General features: G+C 43.4%; 1 protein-coding gene across 1 annotated transcript in view; it reads right to left on the reverse strand.

The window, feature by feature from the left end:
- Positions 1-695: 695 nt before the first annotated feature.
- Positions 696-27181, reverse strand: part of C12H16orf87 (chromosome 12 C16orf87 homolog) — a 75981-nt gene continuing 49495 nt past the window's right edge. Inside the window, exons 3-4 of the mRNA XM_078670926.1 lie at positions 23228-23407; positions 696-1308 (exon numbers count right to left, since the gene is read on the reverse strand). Of these exons, the coding sequence (XP_078527052.1) occupies positions 1190-1308; positions 23228-23407 (299 nt within the window). The 3' untranslated portion in view covers positions 696-1189. The remainder of the gene's footprint in view (positions 1309-23227; positions 23408-27181) is intronic.

Raw genomic sequence — 27181 nt, forward strand, 5'->3', positions numbered from 1 at the left:
ACACCAGACTCAGTGCTGTACATTATGGTAAAAAAAAAAACAGGACAAGTCAAATGGTCTGCCTTATAGCCTTTGCCAATGGTTGTGGGAGAAAAAAAAAGCACAGGCAAAGTTAAATGGTCAATCTTTTAGCCTTTGCCAATGCCTGTAAGAAAACACAGGCAAAGTCAAATGGTCTGCCTTATAGCTTTTGCCAATGCTTGTTTTGTAATACACCTGCAGAAGATGAGCACTCAAGACCTTGGGTTGAAGGCACCCTAATCGGACTGTGCTGCGAGTTTATACTAATAGCTGAATCAACTCTGTCCACATAAAAAGTAAAAAAAAAAAAAAAATGGAAACGTACAACTACTACATCATGGTGAACAACATCAAGCCCAAATGTACTGAAATAAATATTTTCCACTCTAACTTAACATACTGTAGCACCAAGACACCAACGAGTAAATCCGAGATACAGGATGTAAACTGCAGTATTCATCCGCCGGGCGCTCTTATCGGCCCGACACAAAGTGCAGCCGTCGGCTTATCCGGCATCTGGGCTGGTTTCCCGCGCCACCCGCCAGCTGTCGCCTCAGACATGTGCCTCATGAAAGGACCGCGCGAGGACCCACGAGGCCCGATAAGGAAGCGAGCTCCGTTCCGCACAAAGGCGCCATTCAGGAGCCATAAACTGCTGCAAAGGGAGGGCCGGGCAAAGTCAACAAAACCCCATCTGCGAGTTTTATTAATAACAAGCTCGGTTAGCGATACATTATCAATGCTACAGTGCATGACAACTAAGAAGGCGGGAAAACTGTACACGTGAGCCTCGTTACCACATACATATAAAAAAATCTCATATATAATTTATTTGGAATAAAAGCTTCTTTTCCTTTCTGCGAAAGCCTTTCAAATGTCACTAGCAGCCAGCCGGTGTGAAATGCTCGGGGAATTTTCTTCCACACCGCCTCACATTCCTATTCCAGCAAAAAGCTGTCTTTCCATGATTTTTTTTTTTTACTGTAAGTGCTGTCGTTGTAAAGTCATTCATTCCGGCAAGTTAAAAAAAAAACGTAAGAATTGTCTTTGAGTGAGGGTGAAGTGCCTCGGGGGCAGAGACGATGTAAAAGCGCTTCCCCGTGATGGGGCTTCAGCACGGTCCCAGCGGAGCCAGCAGCAGAGGTAACCCGGGCCTCCCTGTCGATCATCACAGGATCAGTCTCTGGTTGATTATTTTTCTGTTTATTTCTGCCAGTGCCACTGAAAACACAAAAGCCTTCTCGTCGGAAAGGGTTGCGTACATATCCACTTCCTTTTCTTGCTTTTCTGTAGAAATAAAAAAAGAAAAGGTCGTTAACAGGCTACGTCAGGGAAAGGGACAAAAACAAGAGGAGGCAGGCAAGCTTTGGTATAGCAAGCAAGCAAATGAGTGTCAATAATGCCAATTAAGGATACAGTGGCTGGCTCAAAGCGCGTTGTAAATTCGCAATAGGTCTTTCACAACCAGAAAGCTCACTCTGTGTGAGGGGAGGCTTAAAATAAGCAAATACAATAAAAAAAAAAATTAAAAAAAAAGGCAAATGTTCACATCTGCATTTTACTCGTCAATGTATTCATTAATAAATTGGAGGCCAGACAGTGTATAGGGCTAAAAACAGTTATGTTTACTCAGTCCTACATCTCAACAGTCTCCACCAATAGGCATTCTAGAAAGTTGCTCTACTTGATGAGAATTGCTTGGGTTTTGAGACTCCTTGTGGCATCATTCACCAAATGGCCCTTTTAAGACATTAGAAGGAGGGCCTCTTAAGTGAGTCTTGGAGGCGAAGGGATCAGAATGTGGATAATATTTTTATACTGCACAACACGATGCACAACCTCCCATGCAGATCAACTGGACAGTTTATGTGAAATGTAAGTGCAAGCTAGTTCTGGTACAGGGACGGCAAGTTATCTTCCTGGAGACATTAAAAAAAAAATCTGTTCAGGCTACTGGAGAGAAGCCAAGTGAATTTGGTTACACCCAAATTGTAGGAGATATATATATATATATATATATATATATATATATATATATATATATATACACACACACACAGAGAGAGAGACAGTCTCGTACTAAACTGGGTGATATTGAGTAACAAGCAGTCTAGTTATAGGCAGAGTATATTATATTTTTGATCACATGCAAAAACGAGATTCCATGAACTACCTCAGAGGATACAATAATTGAACATATCTAGATTGGTCTCTATTGAAATTTTCGCTGAAAACAAGACTAACTTTAGTAGGAGAGCTCACCAATAAATGAATCACAGCAGAGCAAGCAACTCCTTTTAAAAGACTAAAAGACAAGAGGAAAAACCTATTTTTTTCCCAAAACATACATATTCCTGAACTCCCTAGTTTAAAAACGTAAAACTGTGCTGTTTAACCACAAAAAAAGGGGGGGGGGGGGGGGGGAGGAGGATGACGATACAGACTCGAAACACTAAAAGATGTTGAAATGAAAAAAGGAACTCTAAATAAGAGCAGTACGCCAACCTTCCACTAAGAAATGAATGAGGTGGTCTGCACACCTTATTTCTTAGTGTATTCAATGAATCCAAAGTTATTTAAACTGCTTTATTCTTTGCGTGCAAACTGGATTGTGCCTCGCCATCATGCACTTTACATGAAATATAGACTGTGGGGAGCGCGAAGTTGGCACAAGTTGATACGTAAAGTTTCCTAAAACGCAATTTGTCGCATATGTGGATAAGAGTGAAAGTAAAGATGAAAAGAAGATAAAACTTTTTGGTTAAAATATGGATAAACATTTAACATGGACAAATGGATTAAAAATAAGTTGGATCTCAGTATCCTATAGATGCAGTGCATTTTGGAGTGGAGCGTGATTTTCGCGCTCCCCACAGTCTAACCTTCCACTAAGAAGCTATTCAATATTCTAAATAAGTTAGAAAATCTAAATAAGGTAGAAAATCCAACTAAGGTAGAGGTCAACAAAGCCTCTGTTAATACGTAAAACTTCAGGACGAAAAGATCAGGTAAAGAATCTCACCAAATATGCATCTTAACAAGAATTAAACAGATCTTTAGCCTGAAAAGTTAAAGCCCACCGCTGAAGTTGTGAAGGAGTGACTGTGGGTTTTATGTCAATATATGCATGTTTTGGCAAGTGGCGCTTGGATAGTTTGGGCCTTCATTCTGGCTTCGGAGCTTCTCGATGGCTCATTATCCAATGGAGCTAGAGTTTAAAGGAATCAGCCCGATTACAAGTGTTGCCAGTTCTTTCTAGGTCTGGCTTCACAGTGCATCTAAGTGGGCTTTAGCTCGACCCACAGGAGTATTTCTCTCACACCTCATGCGGTTTGGTACATATTTCTGTCTCCTATGGAGTGCTATTTTACATCTTAAAAGTACACGGATCTTGATACATTAAATGTTTCATAGATGCAGTGTATTCAATCAAAAAGGAATAGATCTGCAATAAGCTTGCTGCAGTGGGGGTAGGGAATTAATCTAGTTTCAAACAACGTGCAGGCCAGACCCTTTTGCTTTCCAACTGCTTAAGGCTAAAAATTAAACCAGAAGGGGTTTTCTTAATCATCTATTCGGATTCACATAGGGACAGCTCAAGTCATAAACACACAAATGGCCAGCAAGTTCATACATGCAAAAACACAGTTTGCATCATGATCAAAAACAGGTATATTTTCTCAAGCCCATTTTTTTTTTAAAAAGAGCTGAAAAAGACTTTTAAAAGATGGAGCGGATCAAGCTCCCAATCGCCCATGTATGTGAGGAGCTCTGGGATGGGCTCCAACTTAGGATTCCAGGCCAAAGAATGATCTTCACCACGACAGAGTGTTACCCAGTAACAGAATCAATCAAAATCAATGAACCTCCTTTGGCTCTCTGCATTTTTGCCTGCACCATATTAAAGATGCGGGCAAAGTACTCACTCCTTTGCATGACGCCATGCTCCCATGTAACTGAGGGAATGCCCTTGTGACCCCCCCACCCCAGCACAAAATGTGAGTCAGTGCATTTTGTATTATAGAAGACGTAGTAGATGTATCTGCAGCCCTTTCTAGGCAAGAAAGGATGAAAATGCCCAATGGGCCCCAGGGCACTTTGTGTAATATGATCCCAGGAGTCGCATTAGAGATGAGGTGTGCGATCCTTCTATGCACCATGATGCACTCTTGGGTGTAAGGCATTGACTAGGACAATGTGCTCCATCTTAGGAAGTTTGCTGTTCACAGTGCAGCCACAAACTCGCATCTGCACTGTAAACCATGCATTACAGAAAGAGGGCCCATCAGTTGGAAGTAGTCAGTCTTACACTGCAGGCACCATTCCGACTGCACTTTTGAAGGGTTCCTCCACAGACCTGTGGGCCACTCAGTCAGGGACGAACCTTTCGAAGTATGTAACTGGAAGGTGGGGCGTATGGGCAGGGTTGGTAACCTTATTGTGCGCCATCTCTATGAGGCGTGCAGTCTGTGCACCTGCTTACAGCCTCTTTGCCTCTGCACTCAGGTCAGTAATATTACACAGGCTTAGCGATAAAGAGTACCCTCATCTGCAAGGGGCTAAGACCCCATGCAATCAGGCCTCCTTGAGATTGCGCCAATACATATTTAACGTAATCCAGGTTATCAAAGGGGTTACTCAAGTGCCTGCACCCACTTCTGTAGTGCCATATTGCTCTGCAGGCAGTAAAAGCAGGTATACATGCCCGTTGTGCCCATGGGGCTCTCTGAACAGTACGACCCAAGATGTGCCAATAAATGTCTGACAAAAATGCCCTAGATCCGCTGTATTTAACAAGTTATCATTTTCCCTTCCGCCAGTCCTTACCGGCTATCGGTGATCTTTAGTTAGCACTTGGACTTTCATTTTTGTGCGAATTTTAGAGGAAGTGAATACCACGGACCAATACAACGCTATATACTAAAGCTACACCCCGCCAGCAACCCATCTTCATACCAGGAGCATCCTAGGTAGGTCAAGCCTCTGCTGCACTCGGATTGGTACAGAACAAAAAAGGTAAGACTCTTTCTTGCAGACAGTCCATCAAGGCTAAAACAAGCAACCCTCCCACGCAGCGCTATACAGCACAGCTAGAGAAGGCATTCCTTCTTCACAGTGAATCATGGCTAGCTCAACATCTTTCTTCAAAGCATGGAGGGAGGCTAAGAGAAGGATCCCACTGAAAATAAATTAGCACAGCAGGACAATGGCAAAGGAACTTCTGAAAAGACTGGTACAGAAAAACTCGTCGTTCAGATGGTTCATAATCTATGCCATTCCATCATTATCCTCTCTGCGGAGAGGGCCATACAAATAGAGCAACCAATGACGGCGGTGGTTTTGGAAACCTCCATATTTCCCAAGCAAGTAACACTACACTGAGACCACCAATTCAATTCTCATAAACCACTGAGCAAATAAACCAAATGACAATCTTAGAATTTCATTTATTGCATTTCTCATCAGGCATATCTACACTCAATATTTCTCACAACAAACCTAATTAGACAAAATGCCCTTGCCAGCCAACAGGTCAGCCCCACTCTTTCCAAACTGCTACTCAATAACAATTTTTCCTGATCTTTGCATCTTTAACCCTTTGCCATACTCCGGAGTCTACTGAACAATTAACTAATCCTGTCCAGCCATAGAATGAGGCAGCTGAGCAAGTACACTACTACTGTCGTTTAGAATTGCCAAGTGCCTTCTCCATGCAGTTTTCAAGATCGCATTAGTCCACCATACTAGAAAGCGTGGCATGTTCCAAGACAAAGGAGATGTCTGGAACATAGCGTGGACTGCCCTGTGTACAATTACAGCAAGTCTCACTCCGAGATTCAAGTCACTCTAAAGGAAAGAGGTCACCTCTACCAGATGTAAAGCAGCTACACAGATCCATCATGTATGGGACTTCTTATGCGGCATGGCAGGGGTAGGTCAAGTCAGTGAGGGCTTTAAATAGCAATTCAAAATCAGTTTAATTATTTGTAGGGCTTCCACAAAGCACACACTCACTTGGCTGGTCTCCTAGCACTGTACAAAACAGTGAGGCGATAAGGCAAAAAGAAAACAGAGGCACAAATAGTACATCTGAGGTTTGCAAAACTGCCAAGTGGAAAAATACCATCGGAGTACACAGTGTAATCTCTTTTAAGCAAAGTAGCAGAACATGGTTTTTAACCGCATCGGTGCGGCGCATTTTCCCGCTGTGCGCTGAAGATTTAAAAATCCCGCGGTTCATGACGAGCTCAGCTCGTCGTGAGCGTACGAGAGGTGTACCTCATGACGAGCTGAGCTCGCCATCAGCGTCGATGTGGTTAAACATTGAAAAGTGCACACCAGACTTACGCATTACAGAACAACTCCAATGTCGACTGTTAGGGAACAGACAACTCAATCACCTGCACGAATGCATAGTTTCTTGGTAAAACGTACCTGGATAACCAGTGCGAATAGCGTACAACCTAGGGTCTTATTAAAGTCACACCCATCTTAATTGAACATGGTCATGAAATCGGGAGCGGTGGCAATTCTTGTTCTACCCCGAATCAAATACAACAACTTTGAATAAAGGACCGGGATGGGGTATTTGCGAACAGTTTACATAACGCAGCCGTTTACAATCATAAAGGTATTTAACATGGATAGGAGCGTGAAGTGTGTGAGGGGAGCGTGGCAGGAACAACAGACGACCTCATTACCAAAAATCTTTCCAGTTCCATGTTCTTTATTCTCGGCTTTTGGCAGTTCACATTAACACAACCCAAAAAAGCGCAGTGACCGGAAGGACCCCTCGAGGGTCAGTGCAACCATAACGTCATCCAAAGCTTGTCCGGACTTCGGGACCTACCTCAGGGAAGGGGGGGCCCTTCGGTAGGTGCTGACAGTGCAGTTCCTGCTACAGTGCAGTGGCCCCCCTTTCGATGTAAACAGGGGCCATGCCACAGGAGATGCAGTCTCCGGTTGCTCCTTCTAGTGGAGTGTTCCCTAAACCATCACTCTTCATCCCCCCCCCCTTTAGAGGGCACTCTAGGAGATGGGAGTAGGCGACAGGATGTCATACACACATCACTTTTTGCCACTGAGGGGCTTCAATAAAACAGTGCATAAACCCTAGCAAACTCCCTTCCATTTCAAGGAGCCATGCTCCCATGCAAACCAGGGAACCCTTCTTTGCAAATGTGTGGGTGTTACCTTTTCACTATGCTAGTTTATTAATTACTATTTTTATTATTTAAAACATTTTTTTTTTTTTTTTATAGAGTTTTATATAGCGCAAACTCAACCCAAAGATATCAGGTATCAGACAACATTACATGAGCACCAGTTTTGTTACAGATGGACACATTCATTTTGGTTAGGCACGGGGAGATTACGTGATTCACCCAGAATCACAGGATGTTAGTTGCCAAGACTCAAACCCGGTTCCCCAGCTTTGAAGTCGACCGCTCTAGCCGCAAGTCCACATGCTCTACCCCACTACTGATCATAGAAATGGGCTGTGCATACGCTTGTGTCTGCTCTCACCTTCTGTAAACCCAAAGTGACTGGCGAGAACAGCTTTTCTGCTCTCCAGGCCAACATATAAGAACATGACCATAGTCTGGATCTTCGGTCTCAAACACTGTTACACTGAATGAGTTAATTTTCGCATGTATGTTTTTCTGACCACATGGTGTAGACTATGTGTCATATTCCTCGTGCATTTCCTGCTAAGGCCTTAACTATGCTTAAGTGCCTTGCGTTTTATTTGTTTTTACATGGTGGAGATAAAGCCCCAAGGACTTCAGTCAAGAGGCCCAGTTGGAATACTTCCTTCCCCAAGCCCTAATGACATTTATTTTTGGAGGACAGATCTTTGTGTGTTCAGTTAGTTTGGAGGGGGAGTAGTGGGAAGGGGGGTTTATGTTGGAGGAAAGTGAGCACCCTCCCTACTCATTTCGGAGGGAGAGCAGGATTGAGGTAATATCTTTGAGACCCGTTACTCAACGGTATAAACTTCATCAGCAACTTCTGATTCAGAACAGGATTCATTAAGGCTTGAAGCTCAAGCCATCCATTAAATACCATCACAGACATGGTCTCCAGCCCCAAAGTTTCTGGCACAGAAATAAAAGGATAAACCAAGGCAATGCTCAGCACACCAGAGAAAGAGAGAAAACAATCATCAGGGACTTTAGTACGGATGCAGACACCTTTTAGAAACTTACAGAATTAGCCTTTGTTAATTTAATGTTCCCCTGAGTCACTACGGATGCACTAACTACCACCATACAGCATGCACCACAAGGTAAGCCACTTTCTGCACCCGAACCACTTGTTTCATGGAAGGATAAGGATAACAGGGATTGATAAACATGAAAATATCTGCAAGCTACCATTATGAATCCATGACCAACTCTACAGCACTGCTCTTTAACAATCACACCCATTCGCCTTTGGTTTCCCTTTATGTTTGACTTTAGGCACCTTGAAAAATTATTCCTTGTAAACTTTCAGACATGTTGTGTCCAGTTGAGAAAATGGAATGTTATCAGCAGAACTGAAGCTTCAAATAAGATAGGCTTGTTCTCATTTCGAAACTCGTGAAAACACACCCAATACTGGGAGATGGAAAAAAACTACCAAGAATGTAAAGAATATTGGCCTGTAAAAGGCTTGTTAACCAACGCCCCATGAAGAAATATCAAATTCCTTACCAGCAGCAGTGCAAGCAAAATACATTTCTTAAAGGCACTCCTAGTAATATTAACTAACATAGTGGTCTTTCAGAGCGCGGTCATTTTGCAGATGAGAACCCAGCATGCAGAGTATCCTAGAGAACTTGTCTTCTAACTGTGTGGCTATTCCCCACACCCTCACCAGCCCCCAGGAGCAGGAAGTGTTTGAAACATTACACATTTATTTGAAAAATAAAAATAAAAAAACCTTTGCAATTTAAGAATAAAGGGGTGAGGAGAAAATGATTTTAGAAATAAACAAGCATTAGAAATGCAATCGGGCTCGGATTTATTTGAGTTTGAGCTAATGGCATTGTAAATGGTAATGTATCTTTGCTAAGTGTTATGGAGTGTGTTAATGTGGTGTGTAGTGGAATTATGTGTGTTAGATTGTAATTGTAGCAATGGTGGCATGCTGTGTTTCTACATGAATATGTTTAAAATTAAAGTGTACCATACTGAGATTGGTACAATACTTAATTGTGGATGTGTAACAATCGATGCATGTACTGATGGCCGTGACTGCCTGTAGAAATTGTGCACTGATGGCTGGTGGTGAGCAGTAGCATTGGTGGTGGTGGTACTGCTAGCCGCAGTACTGGTAGTGGTGGTACTGCTAGCCGCAGTACTGGTAGTAGTAGTACTGGTGGTGGTGGTACTGGTGGTGGTAGTACTGGTGGTGGTAGTGGTATTGGTACTGGTAGTACTGGTAGTGGTAGTACTGGTGGTCGTGGTACTGGTAGTACTGATGGTAGTGGTAGTACTGGTGCCTGTAGTACTGGTAGTACTGGTGGTACTGGTAGTGGTAGTACTGGTGGTGGTGGTGGTACTGGTAGTGGTAGTACTGGTGATGGTGGTGTTACTGGTAGTACTGGTGCTGGTAGTGGTAGTGGAGGTGGTGGTACTGGTAATGGTAGTACTGGTGGTGGTAGTACTGGTGGTGGTAGTACTGGTGGTGGTAGTACTGGTGGTGGTAGTACTGGTGGTGGTAGTACTGGTGGTGGTGGTGGTGGTAGTGGTACTGGTGGTGGTGGTACTGGTACTGGTAGTGCTAGTGGTGGTGGTACTGCTGCCCATAGTACTGGTGGTGGTGTTACTGGTGGAAGGTGGTGGTACTGGTAGTGTTAGTACTGGTGGTGGTGTTACTGGTAGTACTGGTGGTGGTGGTACTGGTAGTAGTGGTAGTACTGGAGGTGGTGGTACTGATAATGGTAGTACTGGTGGTGGTAGTACTGGTGGTGGTAGTACTGGTGGTGGTAGTACTGGTGGTGGTGGTGGTACTGGTAGTGGTAGTACTGGTGGTGGTGGTACTGGTAGTGGTAGTACCGGTACTGGTAGTGCTAGTGGTGGTGGTACTGCTGCCCGTAGTACTGGTAGTGGTAGGACTGGTGGTGGTGGTAGTACTGGTGGTGGTAGTGGTACTGGTATTGGTAGTACTGGTAGTGGTAGTACTGGTGGTGGTGGTAGTGGTAGTACTGGTGGCTGTAGTACTGGTAGTACTGGTGGTGTTGGTGATACTGGTAGTGGTAGTACTGGTGGTGGTGGTGATACTGGTAGTACTGGTGGTGGTAGTACTGGTGGTGGTGGTAGTGGTAGTGGTAGTACTGGTGGTGGTGGTACTGGTGGTGGTGTTAGTGGTACTACTGGTGGTCATGATACTGTTAGTACTGGTGGTAGTGGTAGTACTGGTGGCTGTAGTACTGGTAGTACTGGTGGTGCATGTATCAATGATTCTAATTTTTCCTAATGAAATAGCCATTGGCATTGCGTGAGACACACAAGAGATTTGTGAATTTCAATTGTAACTGCGGGAAGGCTCTGTTTTCCCTGAATATTGCGTATTCACGTTTTTTCCACAAACTTTACAATAATGATGACTGCATGTTAACTCTGCGAGTCAGGCTCGACAGCAGACTGCAATCAGGCCCGTAAAGATTTCGGAAGGGAGTAGGTGGGGAGGGGTGCTCTGCTTTTTTACCTCCAGTTACGGCTTACACTTGTTTAGTTAGGTTGAAGAGGGGCGTTGTGCGATCACAGGTGCATCCATCTTTTGCTGTTGAGGAAACGTGCTGTTACATACAGAGAGGAGATCGGTGTGCTGCTGCTCAAAGAGTAAAGAAGGAGAAACGCCCTTGAACTGAAATGCACCCTCTGACAGCTACCCACAGTCGCACGGCGCTCAACGCTGGCTTCGGCTGGCATTTCCTGTTCCGTGGAGGTTTTGAACTCCTGTTCTAGTTTATGAGCAGAATATGAGTCTCTGGGCTATGTCCGTATGTGAGTAATTCCAAGAATGCTCCCTTTTGTAACGAATGCGGGCGACAAAAATTAAACACGAGGGCCCCGTGATTGTCATTTAGATTTAACCAACACGCCTTGAACGCCATGGCAAAGACTAAAATAACTGCAACAGTTGCCAAAAAAAGGACATAAACATAACTGGAAACTACCCACGTGTGACGAAGGTCACTTTTAACCCTCATCATTTATTCAACCAGTAGTCTGCATGTCAGCACTTATTAAAATTCGGACAACAAAGCTTACAGAACCAGAATCCAAATGTTTTATAATAAAACGGCTTTAAACCCCGTTTTAGAAACCACAGACAAAAATAGTGCAGCGCAGCGTGCGAGGAAAGGAAGGAAATGGCGGCCTTTGGAAATGAGAGTATTCAGGAAACACAAGAACTACAGTGTGGACGAGCACGTGTGAGTCATCTTCTGTGAGCCTCGCCTCTCGTCATTTTACATTGAACGCGCTCACCGCTCAGACCATCTGGATTGCATTACACGGGCACTCTGACAGCTCCTAATTAAAATTAATGGTCTGCCGTGCGCGTAACCGCACAGAATATGCCAAAAATGGCCGCCTAACATTACATATACCCAATGGCATCAAGACTACTAAAAACACAGCACCGCGACGACCAATCACTATTAAGATAATAAAATAGCGCACTGAAAATGCACGAGCATAGAAAAATGTATCCAGCATGAACGAAAAAGCCGCTACAATACGGCTCGCAGCTCCTCCCCACTTCTGACGAAGTGGTGACGTCGCCGAGCCCGTAAAAAGGGAAGGTATTTAAAAGGGTAGATATGGACCCTACTCAGAGTTGCTCTAGGTAAAACCCATTAGTAGTCGCCACTTTGGTGTTTTCAAAGTGGGACTACAATAAATATTCCTAGAATCAATTCGCTGAGAATAGATTTCTAAAAACTGAGACCTATTTAAACAAACACAGGCACACACATTATCCTGATACGACAGGCTAATCAACAATTAAGAGTCTAACAGAGAACAAGGTGGTAGGACAAAGACCAAGCTAAAGGCTGGAAATAAGTCCCCCTCAAAAATTCAAATTTTATAGATTGTTCCACCACTTTCAAAGCATGACAGCACCCTTTTAGGTCGAGCCTGGGCAGCACATATGCTGCTCTGCGAGGCATGCTGTATTGAGGTGGGGACTTGAAGGTCTGCCCACATTTTTCACTGGCCTGTGTCATTGTCCACTGTAACCTGTGGCTGTTCATAGGTCAAAAGGCTTAGTAGTCCCCCTCCTCATTTTGTAACCTCCCATGGCGACGCCCCGTTACATGTGTTGTATCTCTGTAGGTTTTAATTAAAGCCTCCGTTCACTATTTTCTCAAATAACTTTGTCCTGCCTGACACACTCTCCCAACGTTTTTTTTATTTTTAAGTTGCGCATTCGAGACCTCTTGGATATTCTTCAGTATATACTCATTATATACTTCTATGTGTATGTCCTTTGTGGGGTCTGGAGATCAGCCCTAGGACTTGCCTGCTTCCGCTTAGGGACTTTTTCTTCTGTTCAAGTGCCTCTATTTAACTGTCTTGCTAGAAAATGACCAGCAGAGGTCAGTAAAATACTAGAATTGCTTTCTGCTGAGAGACTCTTTTTAAATTTTCCTGGCAACTGCTTCGATTTAACTTTGACAGAAAACAACCAGCTGAGGTCAGTAAAATACCCGAATCACTTAAGCATTCTCTAGATTCCAGGCCATAGAAATTAACTTCCACTAGCACCCGTAGACCATAATATTTTTTCGAATCTTGTATTTTCAGTAATATGACCACAGAAAGCCCTGATTCTATATTAAAAACAGAGCCTTAGACTATACCATTTCCTACTGAAAGGAAATATTTCTCTCCATGGGTTCCCATACCTGGCGTGTCACGCCGTTTGGTGCTTACTGTCCCTCCATGTTAAAGAACAGTAGATGTTTCAGCACCCAGGCTAATATGCTGCATAGCTAAATACATACAAGGTCCCAAAGGCGAGACCGATTGCATTGCAAATGCTTGTTTTTTATAGCACTCGTTTGTAATGCAATAGGTCTTGCATTTGCAAGAGTTTAAGGTATTGGCTTTGTCTTTTATTTGTGTTTTTAAAACAGATGAATAAAAGGCATTGTCATTTACAGTCATTTACAATGCCAATAGCTCAAACGCTCATAATTGCAAGACCTATTGCATTGCAAATGCTTGTTGGTTAAATGCTGCTACTTGTATTTTAAGTGTCTTCACATCAAAGACAGAAAGAAGACAGACATACAAGGAGATCAAGCATTAAACAGATTAACTCATGGTAAGCCACGTACAAGGCTCGAGGCTTCCACAAAGAGCATTACTCTGATGCACCAGTGAGTCAAGTGCACAAGGTTCAACTCTTGTGACCTATTATGGTGTCTGCAGTAGCTTCAGCTACCGGTCACTGAGTAGCCCAAGCAAAGGAAGGGACAGCCTTCCCTGTAGTATGGAAGGATGCATTGCTAAAGCTCTTACTTCATTTAGAGTGAATTAGGAAGAAAGCACACAAATATGCGCTCAAGCAGTGCTGTTACGAGCTTTGTTTCTTGTTCATTTGTTAAATCCAAGCAGCTACGCTGCGCCCTGCATGCAAAATAAGCAAACTCTGGATGGAACTTCTCCATCAAAATTTTCATGGCAGCAACTCAAAACAAGGAACTAGGACAAAAAAAATTTTTTAAAAACCCAGACGCTGACCCTATTGTAATTGATATTGGTTTTTTTTGTTTTAATTTGAACATACAGAGATGCTTTAACAAAATGATACCGTTCTTCTCCTGCCTACATTTAGTGCTGTGAATGAGTTTATTTATGGAAAGAAATCCAGAAATGATTAAAACATCTTTATGTCCAGACCTGATCCCTACTGATATCATATTGGAGGAAGCAAGTTAATTGGTGTCTCCCTCAAGGTTTCTTTCCCCGATTGCAATGGGATGATTTTGGCACTTTCCTGCAACTGCACCACAAACTAAACCTCTTCAATTGAATTAAACCCTCAAATGTATGTGCAGACCAGGTTGCATTATCGAGGCAGCTTTATTACACATTGTTGATGACCCTTACACAGCCTCAACACTACTCATTGTCGGATTACAGTCTTCGACTGATCTGCTGCATTATTATTTTGGAATATTTCTTAAGAAAGTATTCCAAGATACAGACATTAATAAAAGTGCATCAACAATGCAGAGGTTACAAAACGGAATTTCGGGAATAAACTCGATCAGAAGGTACTATAACATACAAGGAACCTCACAGCGGCACACATACATTTTTTATTGGTGTTGTAAACTACAATCTTTTTTACTTATTTTCAGGTCTTGCCTGAGCCAGCGCGTGCGCTACTCTGGCGAGACTTATAGTAAGGGCTTTATAAAATGCTACCACTGTTGCGTATGTTTACGGTTACGCACACGGGTGCGCGCTTCAGTCATGGCTCATTAAGTGCATCACTCCGTGATCACTTTCACTTTGACGGGCGCAGCTGAAGGAGGGATTTGCAGTTCCCTCCGAGCAGCGTCCCCATCACCATGGCAACACTCGGTCGGCTGACAGTGCTGCACTGTCACCTACTTGGTAGCGAAGGTTCATAATGGCATCTCTTTCAGGCTCTTTCCACTCCGTGAAGTCGTCCGCGGAGACACAACGGGGCCTGGATACCTTCTCTGATATTTTTTGTTGTAGAGCGGGTGCACTGCTCCCTGGGCTCAAAGCCTCCGCCTGAGGCCCCTCCGCGGCCGCTCACAGCCAGAATATTAAACTACCGGGACAGGGACTCGGCTCTGCGGAAAGCGAGAGTTAAAGTTGCTCCGCTATGAGGGGACTGAAATATCACTTTACCTGGGTTTCACTATCAAGGCATGAGGCAAAAATTTGCACCCATGAAGAGGAAATTGCGCGACTTAAAAATGTAGTAAGCAATGCTCTACCCCGCTCGCCTGAAGGTCACAATCGATGGCAAGGCAAAGATATATTCGGACCCTAGCAACCTGCAGCATGCTTTGAAACATATAGCCAAGGACAAATGAGACCGAAGACCACCCGAGGTAGCTGACACAGAGGGGGTAAAGTACTAGTGCATTGAACCAAAATGACTGTTGCAGTGGGGGCTACTGTTTTCGTGGAGTACCGGCTGTTTGGACGTACCACCAGCAGACTGTCAGTGGTAGACAGCGATATGGGCATAATCCAGCAAGTAAGATAGAATTATAGACTTTATAACGCACAAGACTACGATACATTTACAGTGCACACGAGGGGCGCTTAAGTGTTTGTATGCAACATGTTCTAATATGTAAGTGTTTTTGAACGTAACAAGCCCTAACACCTAAATTCAGAAATTGAGGTGTCATGCTGATACAGGAATTGTTGCAGTATTCTAAATATTTCAGTTGATGACATAGATATGGTAAAGTTTAAAGTTAAGGCATTAATGGCGTGTGCTCCGCGGCTCCACAGGGTTGCTGGGCACCCTCCTCCCCAATGTGGATTTCACACTTTAAAGGGAAGATAAATGGGGTTGTTCTGCAGGGGGGTTTAGGGTGGGTATCATAAAAGCATGTTGAAGTTTGGGGGACATGCTGTGGGTGGGTGAAGTTGGAAATATGGATGTGCAAACATGTAAAGAAAGTAGCCTAAGAAGTAGATCTAGGACAAGGATAATTAAACAGCAAAAAGACAGTGATTAAGGGTATGCACTACAAGTGGGAGCGGGGATAGTAGAACCCCAAGACTCCAACAGGACAAGCTGCAGTTCACAATTGATTCCTTTATTTTTATTGATATTGGATACGCGAGGGACAAAGCTAAGTGGGGACATTAAGCAAGCTCGCGATACGAGAGGGACAAAGCTAATTTTTTTAACATGGAACATCAGAGGGTTGAATGATGCATGTAAAATATGAAAAGTGGTATATCTGCACAGGCATTAATTTTGTTGTTGCGATACTCCAGGAGAACCATTTAAAAAAAAAAAACAATTTTTTACAGAGTTTTATATAGCGCGAACTAGACCCGAACCGAATCAGGTATCAGAGCGCTTTACATAGGACCAGTTACGTTACATGAGGACGGCACACATTCATTTTAGGCACGGGGAGATTAAGTGATTTGCCCAGAATCACAGGAGGTTTTTGGCGTCGTTACCGAGACTCGAACCCAGATTCCCAGGTCCGAGGTCGAGCACCCTAGCCGTTAGGCCAGCTCCTCTCCCTCTTGCACCACACTCAGGGCCCCTTAAGCAGAGAAGAATGAAGAGAAATTGTGTAGCAGCTGGATTCACATCCCACGCATGAGGGGTGATTAATATGGGTTAGGCAGGGTTCAGACATTAAATTACAAACATTAGAGACTGATCCAGGAGGTAGATATGTGATAGTTCACTGTCGCTGGGGCGAATTCTGCCCAAGACTGGTGGGTGTATATACGGACCTAATTAGGACGACCCTCAATGTTTCTGGACATTGCATTACAAACGTGTTAAGCACGCAGCGATGCCCACACTCAGGGGAGGTGATTTTAAGTGTGTAGAGTCTCCTGAGATAGACAGGTCGAGAGGTCCAGTTAGGCGGCGCTCAGCAGCAACTAATGCAATTGGGGCAATAGCGGAGACAGACAATTTGCTTGATGTTTGGCGCCATTTCCACCCACAGGGGAGGGAGTAGACGCATTACTCATCGGCTTACGATATACACACGCTCATTGACTACTGGTACGCTTCTTGTGAGTTAGTTCCACACATAACAGGGTGCACGCACGTGGCCAGGACATTTTCAGATCATTCCCCAGTTAGGTTACAAATTGAGACACAGTGGAAGAAAGGAAGCAACCTGGTCTCTGTTTGAAGCAAAGAGCAAGGCGCATGGTGGAGAACTTTCCCACATGATTGAAAACTAATGGTTGCGAGACAGATTTTTCTCAATTAACACAGTATTCTAGGCTGCACATTTACCCTTCAGCATGCACAGTTGGTACATATATAAGAGATTAATGTGGCACATAATCTTTATGCAGAGGTTGGTCTGATGTTCATTTATTCACAAGTTCCGTCTGATAAAACTAACTTGGTACAAACATGCACATGATGAAATGCGGGTTTAAATTCAAATCTGTGACTGATTCACAAAAAAGGCGATGTGCTAGCGAACGATTACATATGGGAGGAAGTTTTTGCAACTGGTGAGCACATCACACAACACTTAATTAATTAATTGTGGATTTCTAAAGCGCTAGAATCGACTCCCGAAGGAGTATCTCTGCGCTGTAGACCGCTGGGGAACCCGTCCTGGCTTTCCCTGTGAGATCGTCCCTACTGGGTATCTCCAAGGTGAAACCAGGCATCCCCGGCGTATGTGGGGGGCCTTTGTGGAGATGAGGCAAGCTAATGCCCAGAGTTGCCGAGTGTGATCCCTGGTTAGAGTAGGCACCGAGGCGAGAATTATCGAGTCCGCTGACCCTGGTCCACGACCCTGCCGCGTCGGGAATTGAACCCTGGTCCCTGGCCGTCCTCTGCTTCCGGGTCTGCCGCCTCTAACCAGTGAGCCACACCACTCCACTGCAAGGACAGATTTGCCCAGCACCAACAGCGATCAGATTCTGCACCAGGAGTGTCTAGAAGACAACGCCTACGTCGCGTTATGTGCAGGAACATAACAACTGGGATGGACACATGCGCAGTAAATCAGCTCAACGCCCCACCCACTGAAAATCGTGCTTGTCGAGAGTAGCCAATACTTTGTTTGTTTTATTGAAAAGATGTATGTAAGTTTGTGTAGCGTAGCGTACGGAAGTAGTATGTCAGGGCTACCAGCAGCGGGTGGTTTTCACAAGACAGTAAATATTGGTCCCGTACAGCATATTTCGCTTGTTTATGTGACGAAGCATATGTGTTGGGTCCCAAACTGAGTGCTTGGCACCCCTGGCTACTTTTCATGGCGCACCGGAGTGCCATGACGCACACATTGGGAACGACTGAGAAGTGTTAATTTAAATTAAATTTGTTTTTAAAGCCATGATCCCGTAGGGGTGATGTGTCGGCACACAAGTGAAAACAACTAATAATAATTTAAAAACAACCTGACTAAGCATGAAGCGAGCCAGCCAGCCGTGGAGCAGGGAGGGGGCATCTTTAAAAGATAAATCGGGGCGTGCATGATCGGGCACCGCGATAACCCAGGAAAACACGATTTGGCTTGTTTACGTGACGAAGCGTATCTGAAGCGTTCATTTTAATTACATTTTTTTAAAGCAGCGATCTCTGTAGGTTGGTGAGGGTAGGCAAGCAGTGTTGTGGTAGGAGGCCAGCACACAAAGCGAAAGCAACTAATTATAATAAAAACGAGTCCGACATAGCATGAAGTGTGGTGGACGGCCCTGGAGAAGGGAGGGGAGGGAGAGTCTTTAAAAGATTAAGCGAGGCGTCCATGATCAGGCGTGGCTCTGAGCCAGGAAAACACATGGACTTTAGTTTGCGGGAGAGAGTGTCGTGCCTACCACAGTAGTTAGGAGAAAGTCATTAAGAGAATAATATGCACAAACTGTAAATTAAACATACGGAGTAACGACACATGTAACCGGGACAGTGCTCATGGGAGGTTACTACAAGAGAAAAGGAGGTACTAAAGTGGGACTACGAAACAAATTACCCAATGAAACAAAACCATTGCCAAAAGACAGTCAAAGCAGCCAATAAAATACAAGGGTGGAAAATGGGCAGAGCTTAAAGTCCATATTCAGAATACAACAGGTCTCGAAGAGACAGCGCAAGCGCTGCCTAGGGGAGACCTAAAAAGGGGAGGAATGAGGTAGTAGTATTATGTGGTAATCTAAATAATTAGAAGGAGGGAAGGCATAGTGGGAGTCGATTTTTTAACACTTAATACAGTCACAAACTCTACTCTTAACAGTACTTGCAAAACACATGTGGATATTGATTGCATAGTCCTTAATTGGTTTCTTTCACACTTCACTAATTGACACTTGTAAATAGCAAGCATGGGCAAAGCCAACATGTCTTACCTTTAGGACCTATTGGCTTTGTCAATGGTTTTTAGTGATGCTGTACCGCATGACTAAAGAAAGAAAAGAAGAAAAAAAAAAAGATACTATGACACAGCCACGTCAGTTTGTAGACAAAAGCTGCATCGCCACGTATGAGTGTGCCTATAAAATTACGTGGGAGTTGAGCCGCCATAGACGGAAAGAAAAAAAAACAAAAAGGAGCGCGCAAACGTGTTATTTTCACCAAAAAGCAGGTGGAGTTAGCAACACAGGTCTGTTCCACCAGCTCTCCGCCCTACTAACTCTCACATGCCATTCATAGAGATCTTAAACTGCATGTCTGTGTAGGACACATCCACATTTTACCTCTCCAATTGCCTTCTGATTACTGCCTGCTGCCTTTGCTATTCTCCATCGGTCCTTTATATCAAGACCAACTCCTGATACTCCTTTATTGCATGACTTGATTCCAGCATCTTCCACCTCTTTCCCATCCGCTGCCTCTGCTTTCTCCCCCTTCCAGCAATTACAGCTACATTGTTTCACCACCCCATACTCCATTTTATTTTCACTCTTTGTGTTGGGTTATTCTCCTCCATGATGCTTCTCCTGCCTTCTCGCTCACTTCCCATCCTTATTCTCACATCACTACGTCTTTCACTTATACTTTCGTTCGACACTTGATTTGCCATGGTTTCAGGCTGTTTATCATTCGAGTTCTCTTTTTATTTCATGTTCCCGGATTAGTTGTAATTAAAAATTCTGTAAAAAACACACAAATGTATATTTGACATTTTGTTGCACATATGTAACATTTGTTTCAATTGTAAAGCTGTTCAGCACTCTTGTAAGATGATCACGCCATAGAAAACTGCACACAAATTAATTTCCAGAGTGTACTACCAACTGTTCCCAAGGGGGATGTCAGCTGTTCATGTTGTACATCCGTCAAGATGATTCAGGCACGGCCTGACTGCAGCAGCCCAATCAAGCTTGGACAAGTGAGAGTGTAGAACTGCAGTGATCTCACACGGACAGCTGCCCTCGCTGCAGTGACAGCGCCCTGGATCTACCCATACTGAGTGACCTGGCACAGGGAGTTGTCCTTACTACAGTGCCTTTGCACTGGGTGGGGCCAATACGGTAGTGCCCTTGCACTGCAAGCGGCACTTACTTCCGTGACATTACACCAACAGCTACCCCCCATCAGTGTCCTCACGCTATGAGCTGCACTCATTCCAGTGACCTCATCCTGAAAGGTGCCCTTCCTGCAGAAAACTCAAACCAGAGGCTACCATTACTTTACTGGCACCTCCAAGAAATAGGTTGTTCTGCAATGACTGCACAGAGAGACTCGTATTTCCACAGCCATGTCACAAAGCTGCTTTTACTGAAGTGAGATCACATGTCTAGATCACAAGTCTACCTATGCTACCTACCTACTCGAAATCTGGGCAATTCCAAGAATTGGATGAGGTGGGCTCACTCACACAATGTGTCCTGCTTCATTATAGGCTCCCTCATCCCACACTGGTAAAATGATATTACCTGGGGGGACTGTCTTGAGGGAGTTCTTAGAAATTCTGTAACTGAACATTTATCTGAGACCCCGTTTTCCTAAATAAAATACCATGGGATAACCCACAAAAATTACTTTATTAGGTTGTACCCTCGGTACGAGTAAAAATAAAGGAGTTTGTTCAGAGGACTTTATTGGGTACCATGGCCCTTACATACCTCTGTGGTGTTGGCATGTTTCTGCCCACAGTTTAGAATAAAAAAGATCTCAGGCATTCATCAGGGCTTTTTTAAGGATCCCCATGTTATTGTATTTTTTGAAGGTACAAGGAAGTTCAATTGTAAACTAACCTGAGTAGAGGGGAAGATAAGACATAGTATTAAGGTAGACAGTCAGTTATAAAACCCACGTGAGAATCACATGACAAGAGCTTACACACTGTACCTTCTACTGTGAGGTCACAACTAGAGTAACGTTTACTGTAATTACATGATGCAGAAAACTGCTCTTATTGCAATGCCCTCACACGAAGAGTCCTTACTGTATTGATAATGCAGTGAAAACAGTTAAATCCTGTGGCCACTGCCCTTAGTACAGTTACTGGAGGGCCATTACCACTAATTCTCTAAAAACCTGGATAACAGCAAAATACAAGAATTGGCTAAGTCAATAGATATCGCCTACATAATCTATTTGATTTCCAATCACTTTAAGCCATGTTGTAAAGCATCCCCAATGCTCTGTAACATTGACTAAATAGGATAAAAGCCTATTGTGTAATGTTGTAGGTGCGGAGACCACGAGTGCACAAGCCTACATAGTAAAATGGCCACTTTTCCTTTTTATCTGCCGACCCAACTCGGATCTGTAACTAAAAAATGTAAACAAACTTTTTGGAAAGCAGGTAGAGGGCAGCAACACAGGGGGAAAGCACGGAGGGCGAAGGAGAAAAGCAAGTGAGCATGAGAGCAACATGCACCTGGGAGGGGGAGAAGCACACAGGTGAGAAAGGGATGTATGACGTTATAACGCATACTTTTACAACGCAAAATCTATTACAACGCATACATATACAACGCAAGTTTTTACAACGCATATACCTTTACAACGCATACCATTACAACGTAAGTATTGGTAAGTATATAATATTTTTTTTAATGTAATATAAGTAAAATTAATATAATTTAATTCAATTAATTTATTTTAATTTTTTTTTTTACCCTGTACCCCAAAAACCCAAAACTGACCCTGAACCCTAAAAATACCCTTTTACCCAAAAACCCAAAACTGACCCTGAACCCTAAAAATACCCCTTTACCCATAAACCCAAAACTGACCCTGAACCCTAAAAATACCCCTTTACCCAAAAACCCAAAACTGACCCTGAACCCTAAAAATACCCCTTTACCCAAAAACCCAAAACTGACCCTGAACCCTAAAAATACCCTTTTACCCAAAAACCCAAAACTGACCCTGAACCCTAAAAATACCCCTTTACCCAAAAACCCAAAACTGACCCTGAACCCTAAAAATACCCTTTTACCCAAAAACCCAAAACTGACCCTGAACCCTAAAAATACCCCTTTACCCATAAACCCAAAACTGACCCTGAACCCTAAAAATACCCCTTTACCCAAAAACCCAAAACTGACCCTGAACCCTAAAAATACCCCTTTATCCAAAAACCCAAAACTGACCCTGAACCCTAAAAATACCCCTTTACCCAAAAACCCAAAACTGACCCTGAACCCTAAAAATACCCCTTTACCCAAAAACCCAAACATAACATTTTAAATATAATTATATACTTACCAATACTTACGTTGTAATGGTATGCGTTGTAAAAGTATCTGCGTTGTAAAAACATGAGTTGTAAATGTATGCCTTGTAATAGTTTTTGCGTTGTAAAAGTTTCGTTGTAATGGTAGTGCGTTGTAAAAGTTGCGTTGTAAACGTTGTATACCGTGAGAAAACCATGCTGGCAGGAGGAGTACATGAGGGTGAGAAAATTGCAAAGGGGAAGGGGTATGGGGGAGAGCAGCATGGTAGATAGGGGGGGCGGGGGAGGAGAGAAGTACACTAGGGTGACAGCTGGAAAACACATGCACTTTTGTGGAGGGCTTAAAGAAAAAAGTAGCTCATGAAAAAGCAAGCAGTGTAAGGACACAGTAATGCGCCTGTGGTCCAAAAAAGAGACAAACAAAAGAGGCAGGAAAGTCCACTCACATTAACGAATAAGAAGTTCGCAAATGTGAGGGACAATGAATCCAACCAATGGTAAGCAATGGGCGGGCTCTAAGCCCATCGTAAAGTAATAAAACGTCTAGCAACAGACAGCACAGTTGCTTTCTACGAGGCTGGACCTAAAAATGAAGGGAGAAGCAGCCGAAAGCCAAGGAGATGCTCCAAGCAGAAAAATGTATCACAGAAACAGATGTAAGTATTTCACTTGATAAACAATTCTACCATATAGAATAGTCCTAAAACATGAAGGGTTAATGACTTCAGGAACACCACCCGAACAAGTTTTTCAACATCATCTGTGCAGCTGTGATGTAGGTGGCTTAGTACTGATTAAGAGTGTCTTGTTGCTCTGCATTTGCACAGTCCATCCATTGTAGTCTAGGGTGCATACCTCTATCATCTTCGTGCTTTTTGAGTGTCATATTCTTGGGTCGCCCTCGCCCCCGACGGATGTGGTCCGACTGGCTACTGGAACGCAACCTTTTCCGGTTCTCTAAATCTTTATTCACCGTGTAACTGATTCTCTCTCGCCTTCCTCTCTCTCTGCGTCTCCTTACATCGGATTTGTGCTCTGTTTAGAAAAATAGATTTATGGAAGTGGTCAGTGCTTTCAGACAGGTCTTCCCTTTTGTACATTAAGCACGGCTGCCTTCACACAGTAACGAGCCAGAGATCATTACCGGGCAGTAGAGTGTGTGCATAGGCAAAATGTTATATTCAAGTAAAGACAACTTAATTGATCACTTGATTTTTTTCTTCTTCCAATTTCTCATTCAACCTTTCAAGTCTTCAAACCCCATTCTACTGGAGACCTTAATAGCGCCTTTTACGATTGTATTTGTCAATTACTGTAACTCGTGCATTTCATGCAACAGTATTAAAACGTATTACCCATGCAGAGAGTTCTGGTTTCAGATCAGTCTGGCAGAGCGGTCGAATCATAGATATAGGATACTCAACAAGATCATTTCAAGAACTAAGAAATGCACACCAATCGTGGGGTGGGTGGGGTGGAGTTGCTGGTCCAAGTCTAAAGAGGCCATGCTGTAGTAACAGGTTTCTAGAGCACGCCTGTTGAGCCTCTTTGATATGTGTGCAATATGTATGACCCAGGGCCAACAAACGCCACCGTACTGACGTAAATGTCTTCAAAGAGGAGATTTGGGGTACATAGGAACAAATTTGCGATACGTGGATAGGCCTTTTTAAAAGCATGTCTGATTAGAAGTTGGTTTTCTACATAATACTTGGATATTGAAAACTGTCCTTCAGTGAAACAAACCAATAAAAACACAAAAAAGCTAAATATAATAAACGTGAAAATAACTATTTGTTTTTGTTTCAGATTGTTCTGGTGGTGCAAATAGCCCGGGCGCGAGGTGCTGGAGGATTAACTGGTTCTGGTTAGTCGTCTCAGTCCTGGCTTTACAGCCCAGTGGGAGGGACTGGAGGTCACTGGGAACAGGCTAGGAGGGCTGAGGAAAGCAAGAATACACAACTTGCGTTTGAGGACAACAGAAGACATACAGCTTTGCCTCTGAAAAGCAGAAGGGTCAAAGAACTGCTAATTAAGGAAAACCAAGCGAAGGACTGAGAGGACAACATGGACAGTGAAGGTCGGTCAAGAAAACCGTTGTAGGAACTGAAATGAGGAAAATGAAAGGCTGAACGGAAAACAGGACGGGGAGGGAAGGAGCAAAGAAGCAAGTAAAGAAAAACAAGAGGACCAGAATAAAGGGGGAAAGGAGGTATAAGATCAAAGGGAGTAAAATAAAAAACAGAGGACAAGGAGAACATCGAGGAGAAGAGCTGGGAGTAAGAAATAAAAGGTGAAGGCAAGAGTGGAGGTAAAAGACGACTTAACACAGCAAAGAATATACGAAAAACATTGGAGGAAAAAAAAGAAAGTGTAGGACATGTGTAGGAAAAGGCATGAGGTAAGAGGAGGAAAAAGGCAGAGGAGGAAAGAGTAAAGTAGGCTGAATAGGAGGAACCGGAGGTAAGAAAGACAAGGCGAGTAGAGAAAACAGAAGGGATGAGAAGAGAAGTATGAAGAATAGAAGGGAAGGAAAGGACAAGAATAATGGGGGGGAGGGATACACAAGGCGACATGGTGAGAAGGACTAAAGAGAAGGTGGAAGAAGGGCTGAAGAAAGAACTATTAATTTGCCACACAGTTAAAGACAAAATTTGCCCACAATACTAACCAAGCAATGATTTGCGAAAGGTGGTGAGCAACTAATTTGGGCTACTTTTTTGCGGTGTGCCTAGGCATACGTTTGGTCCTCATCTGACCAGCTTCAATTAAAAGCATCATCCCAACATTTTTTTCTCTCCAGTTTTTACGAAAAAATAGCTTTATTATTAAATGTAGATCAGGCATAATGGCCATCTTTCTCGGCAGGCTGCTGAGACCACGTACCCTCCCTTACTCTACTTCGCCTGTACCATACGGCTATAACCGCCCCACCGAGAATATCACTGCATCTGGCAGCAATCTCAGCTGTGTCACAATTACCAATTCCTGCTACTGGCATGCGTTACTGCAGGAGTGTTTAGACTACAGCTGGTTGAACACATCAATTGCTACACACGGCAACTGCAGCATCTTATAAAATACCACATAGATAGATCAAAAGTTCTTCTTGTAGAAAAATAATTCCTGGCTGAAATTATCAGAAAACAGAAACAATCTGCAGCACAAGCAGGTCCTCTTTAAATATTTCAGTGTTTGTTGATAACACCCAATTTCCAAACATTAGCAGTTGAATAAGGTGTAAAAAAAATTAAAAAAAATTAAATTCAATATACATTTGATCTTACATTTTGTAGTGATTCTCTTGGATTCGCAAAGGTTTATATGGCCTAATATACACTGTGAATAACATTTTATCATTATCACTGTATAATCGTAGGCTATGATTTAGATTTTAAAAAATGCATGCCTGAACTGAAATGGTCTCCAACTTAATTTTCATCTATGTGTGTTTGTGACTTCACTGCCCATGCTAAATTCTTAAAAGGTGTTCAACTCGCACCTTTCTCCTTCCATCACTTGTGAAGAACATCTTAAGACCCTTGGATGGGGGCAGCAAACGATGGACTGCTTGTTATGTAATGTTATATTAACAAAATCTATAAAACACACAATTACCAAAGGACTACATGCGCTATGGGAAGTGAGCTTCAGAAACAGGAGGCCACCTCCAGTTTTATAGCTTTAACTGGAGGTGGATGAAAACCGTGTCAACAGTCAATAGGAGTTATTAAGTCAAATGCCCCTATGCCCATTAACAACCAGGTTCTCAGTCTAGTCTGCGTTAAGCTTTAACTTACTGCTCACTGTCCAATAAATGTCAGACAGCGGGAGCGCCAAGTGGGATCTTTACCTAGATACAGTAAGAGCTGGCGGCCTGTGTATATACCGCATCCCATCTCTCCAACCCCATCTGGTAGGATGTACGTATGCTGAAGGAGAGTACAGTGCCATAAAGAACTTTGGGTCTAGGCACAGACTAGCAAAGGCTCAACACACTTTCACTGAAACGCACATTTAAGCAGTAGAGATACAAGTTTCTAGATATTAATGAAAGATGTCCATATGCCATGTATTTATGCATTTCTCTCAGTCAATTGGTGTTGCATTAGGTGTACTCTTACAAGAGGTACACATTGCTTAGCTACTAAGAACGCAGCCTTTGATCGCATTACACGGTGCTGTTTTGTATTGCTGCTTGCGGATTGAAATACTCCTAAGCCAGTCTTGGTACTTTGCCGGTACTCCTCGCGGCTGTGATAGAGAACTATTTCGGACTCCGGCTACTTGGTGAACTAACTTATGAGGAAAAGGGGGTCGGGTGAGGGGGTGTGCGAGGATGGAGGGGACTGTGATCACACCCTTTCTCCTGGAGGGAAAAGTGGGGTATCTTCCTTCAGAAGATAGTTGTCAAGTTTGAAATCGGAGGGGGCACAAAGTCAGTCATTCCTTTACTTCAGATTTGGGATTCTTGGTTTCGAAGTTAAGGTTCCTAGTAGTACAGAGTCAACAGTCGCCACTGTTAAGCCAATTCCCATCATTTTTGTGGTGCATTTGTCATTATTTTTTGCACCCAATGGGGCTAATGCCTTTATCAACAACATTAATGTTACCATCTGCAGGAATGCGGTACAGCGGATTATACCAGTGGGCAGCCTTTCCACTTCTGTGATGGAGGACTGAGAAGAATACGGAATTGAGCGGCTTTGATTTCTAAAATGTCACTTTTGAAGAGGGCTGGCTTGCTCCTGTGAAGAATGTTGGGCCTCCAAGAGAGGCCCCATTAAAAAAAACCTTTGTGTTTACACT

Source organism: Lissotriton helveticus, chromosome 12 (genome assembly GCF_964261635.1).
Source record: "Lissotriton helveticus chromosome 12, aLisHel1.1, whole genome shotgun sequence".
NCBI lineage: Eukaryota > Metazoa > Chordata > Amphibia > Caudata > Salamandridae > Lissotriton > Lissotriton helveticus.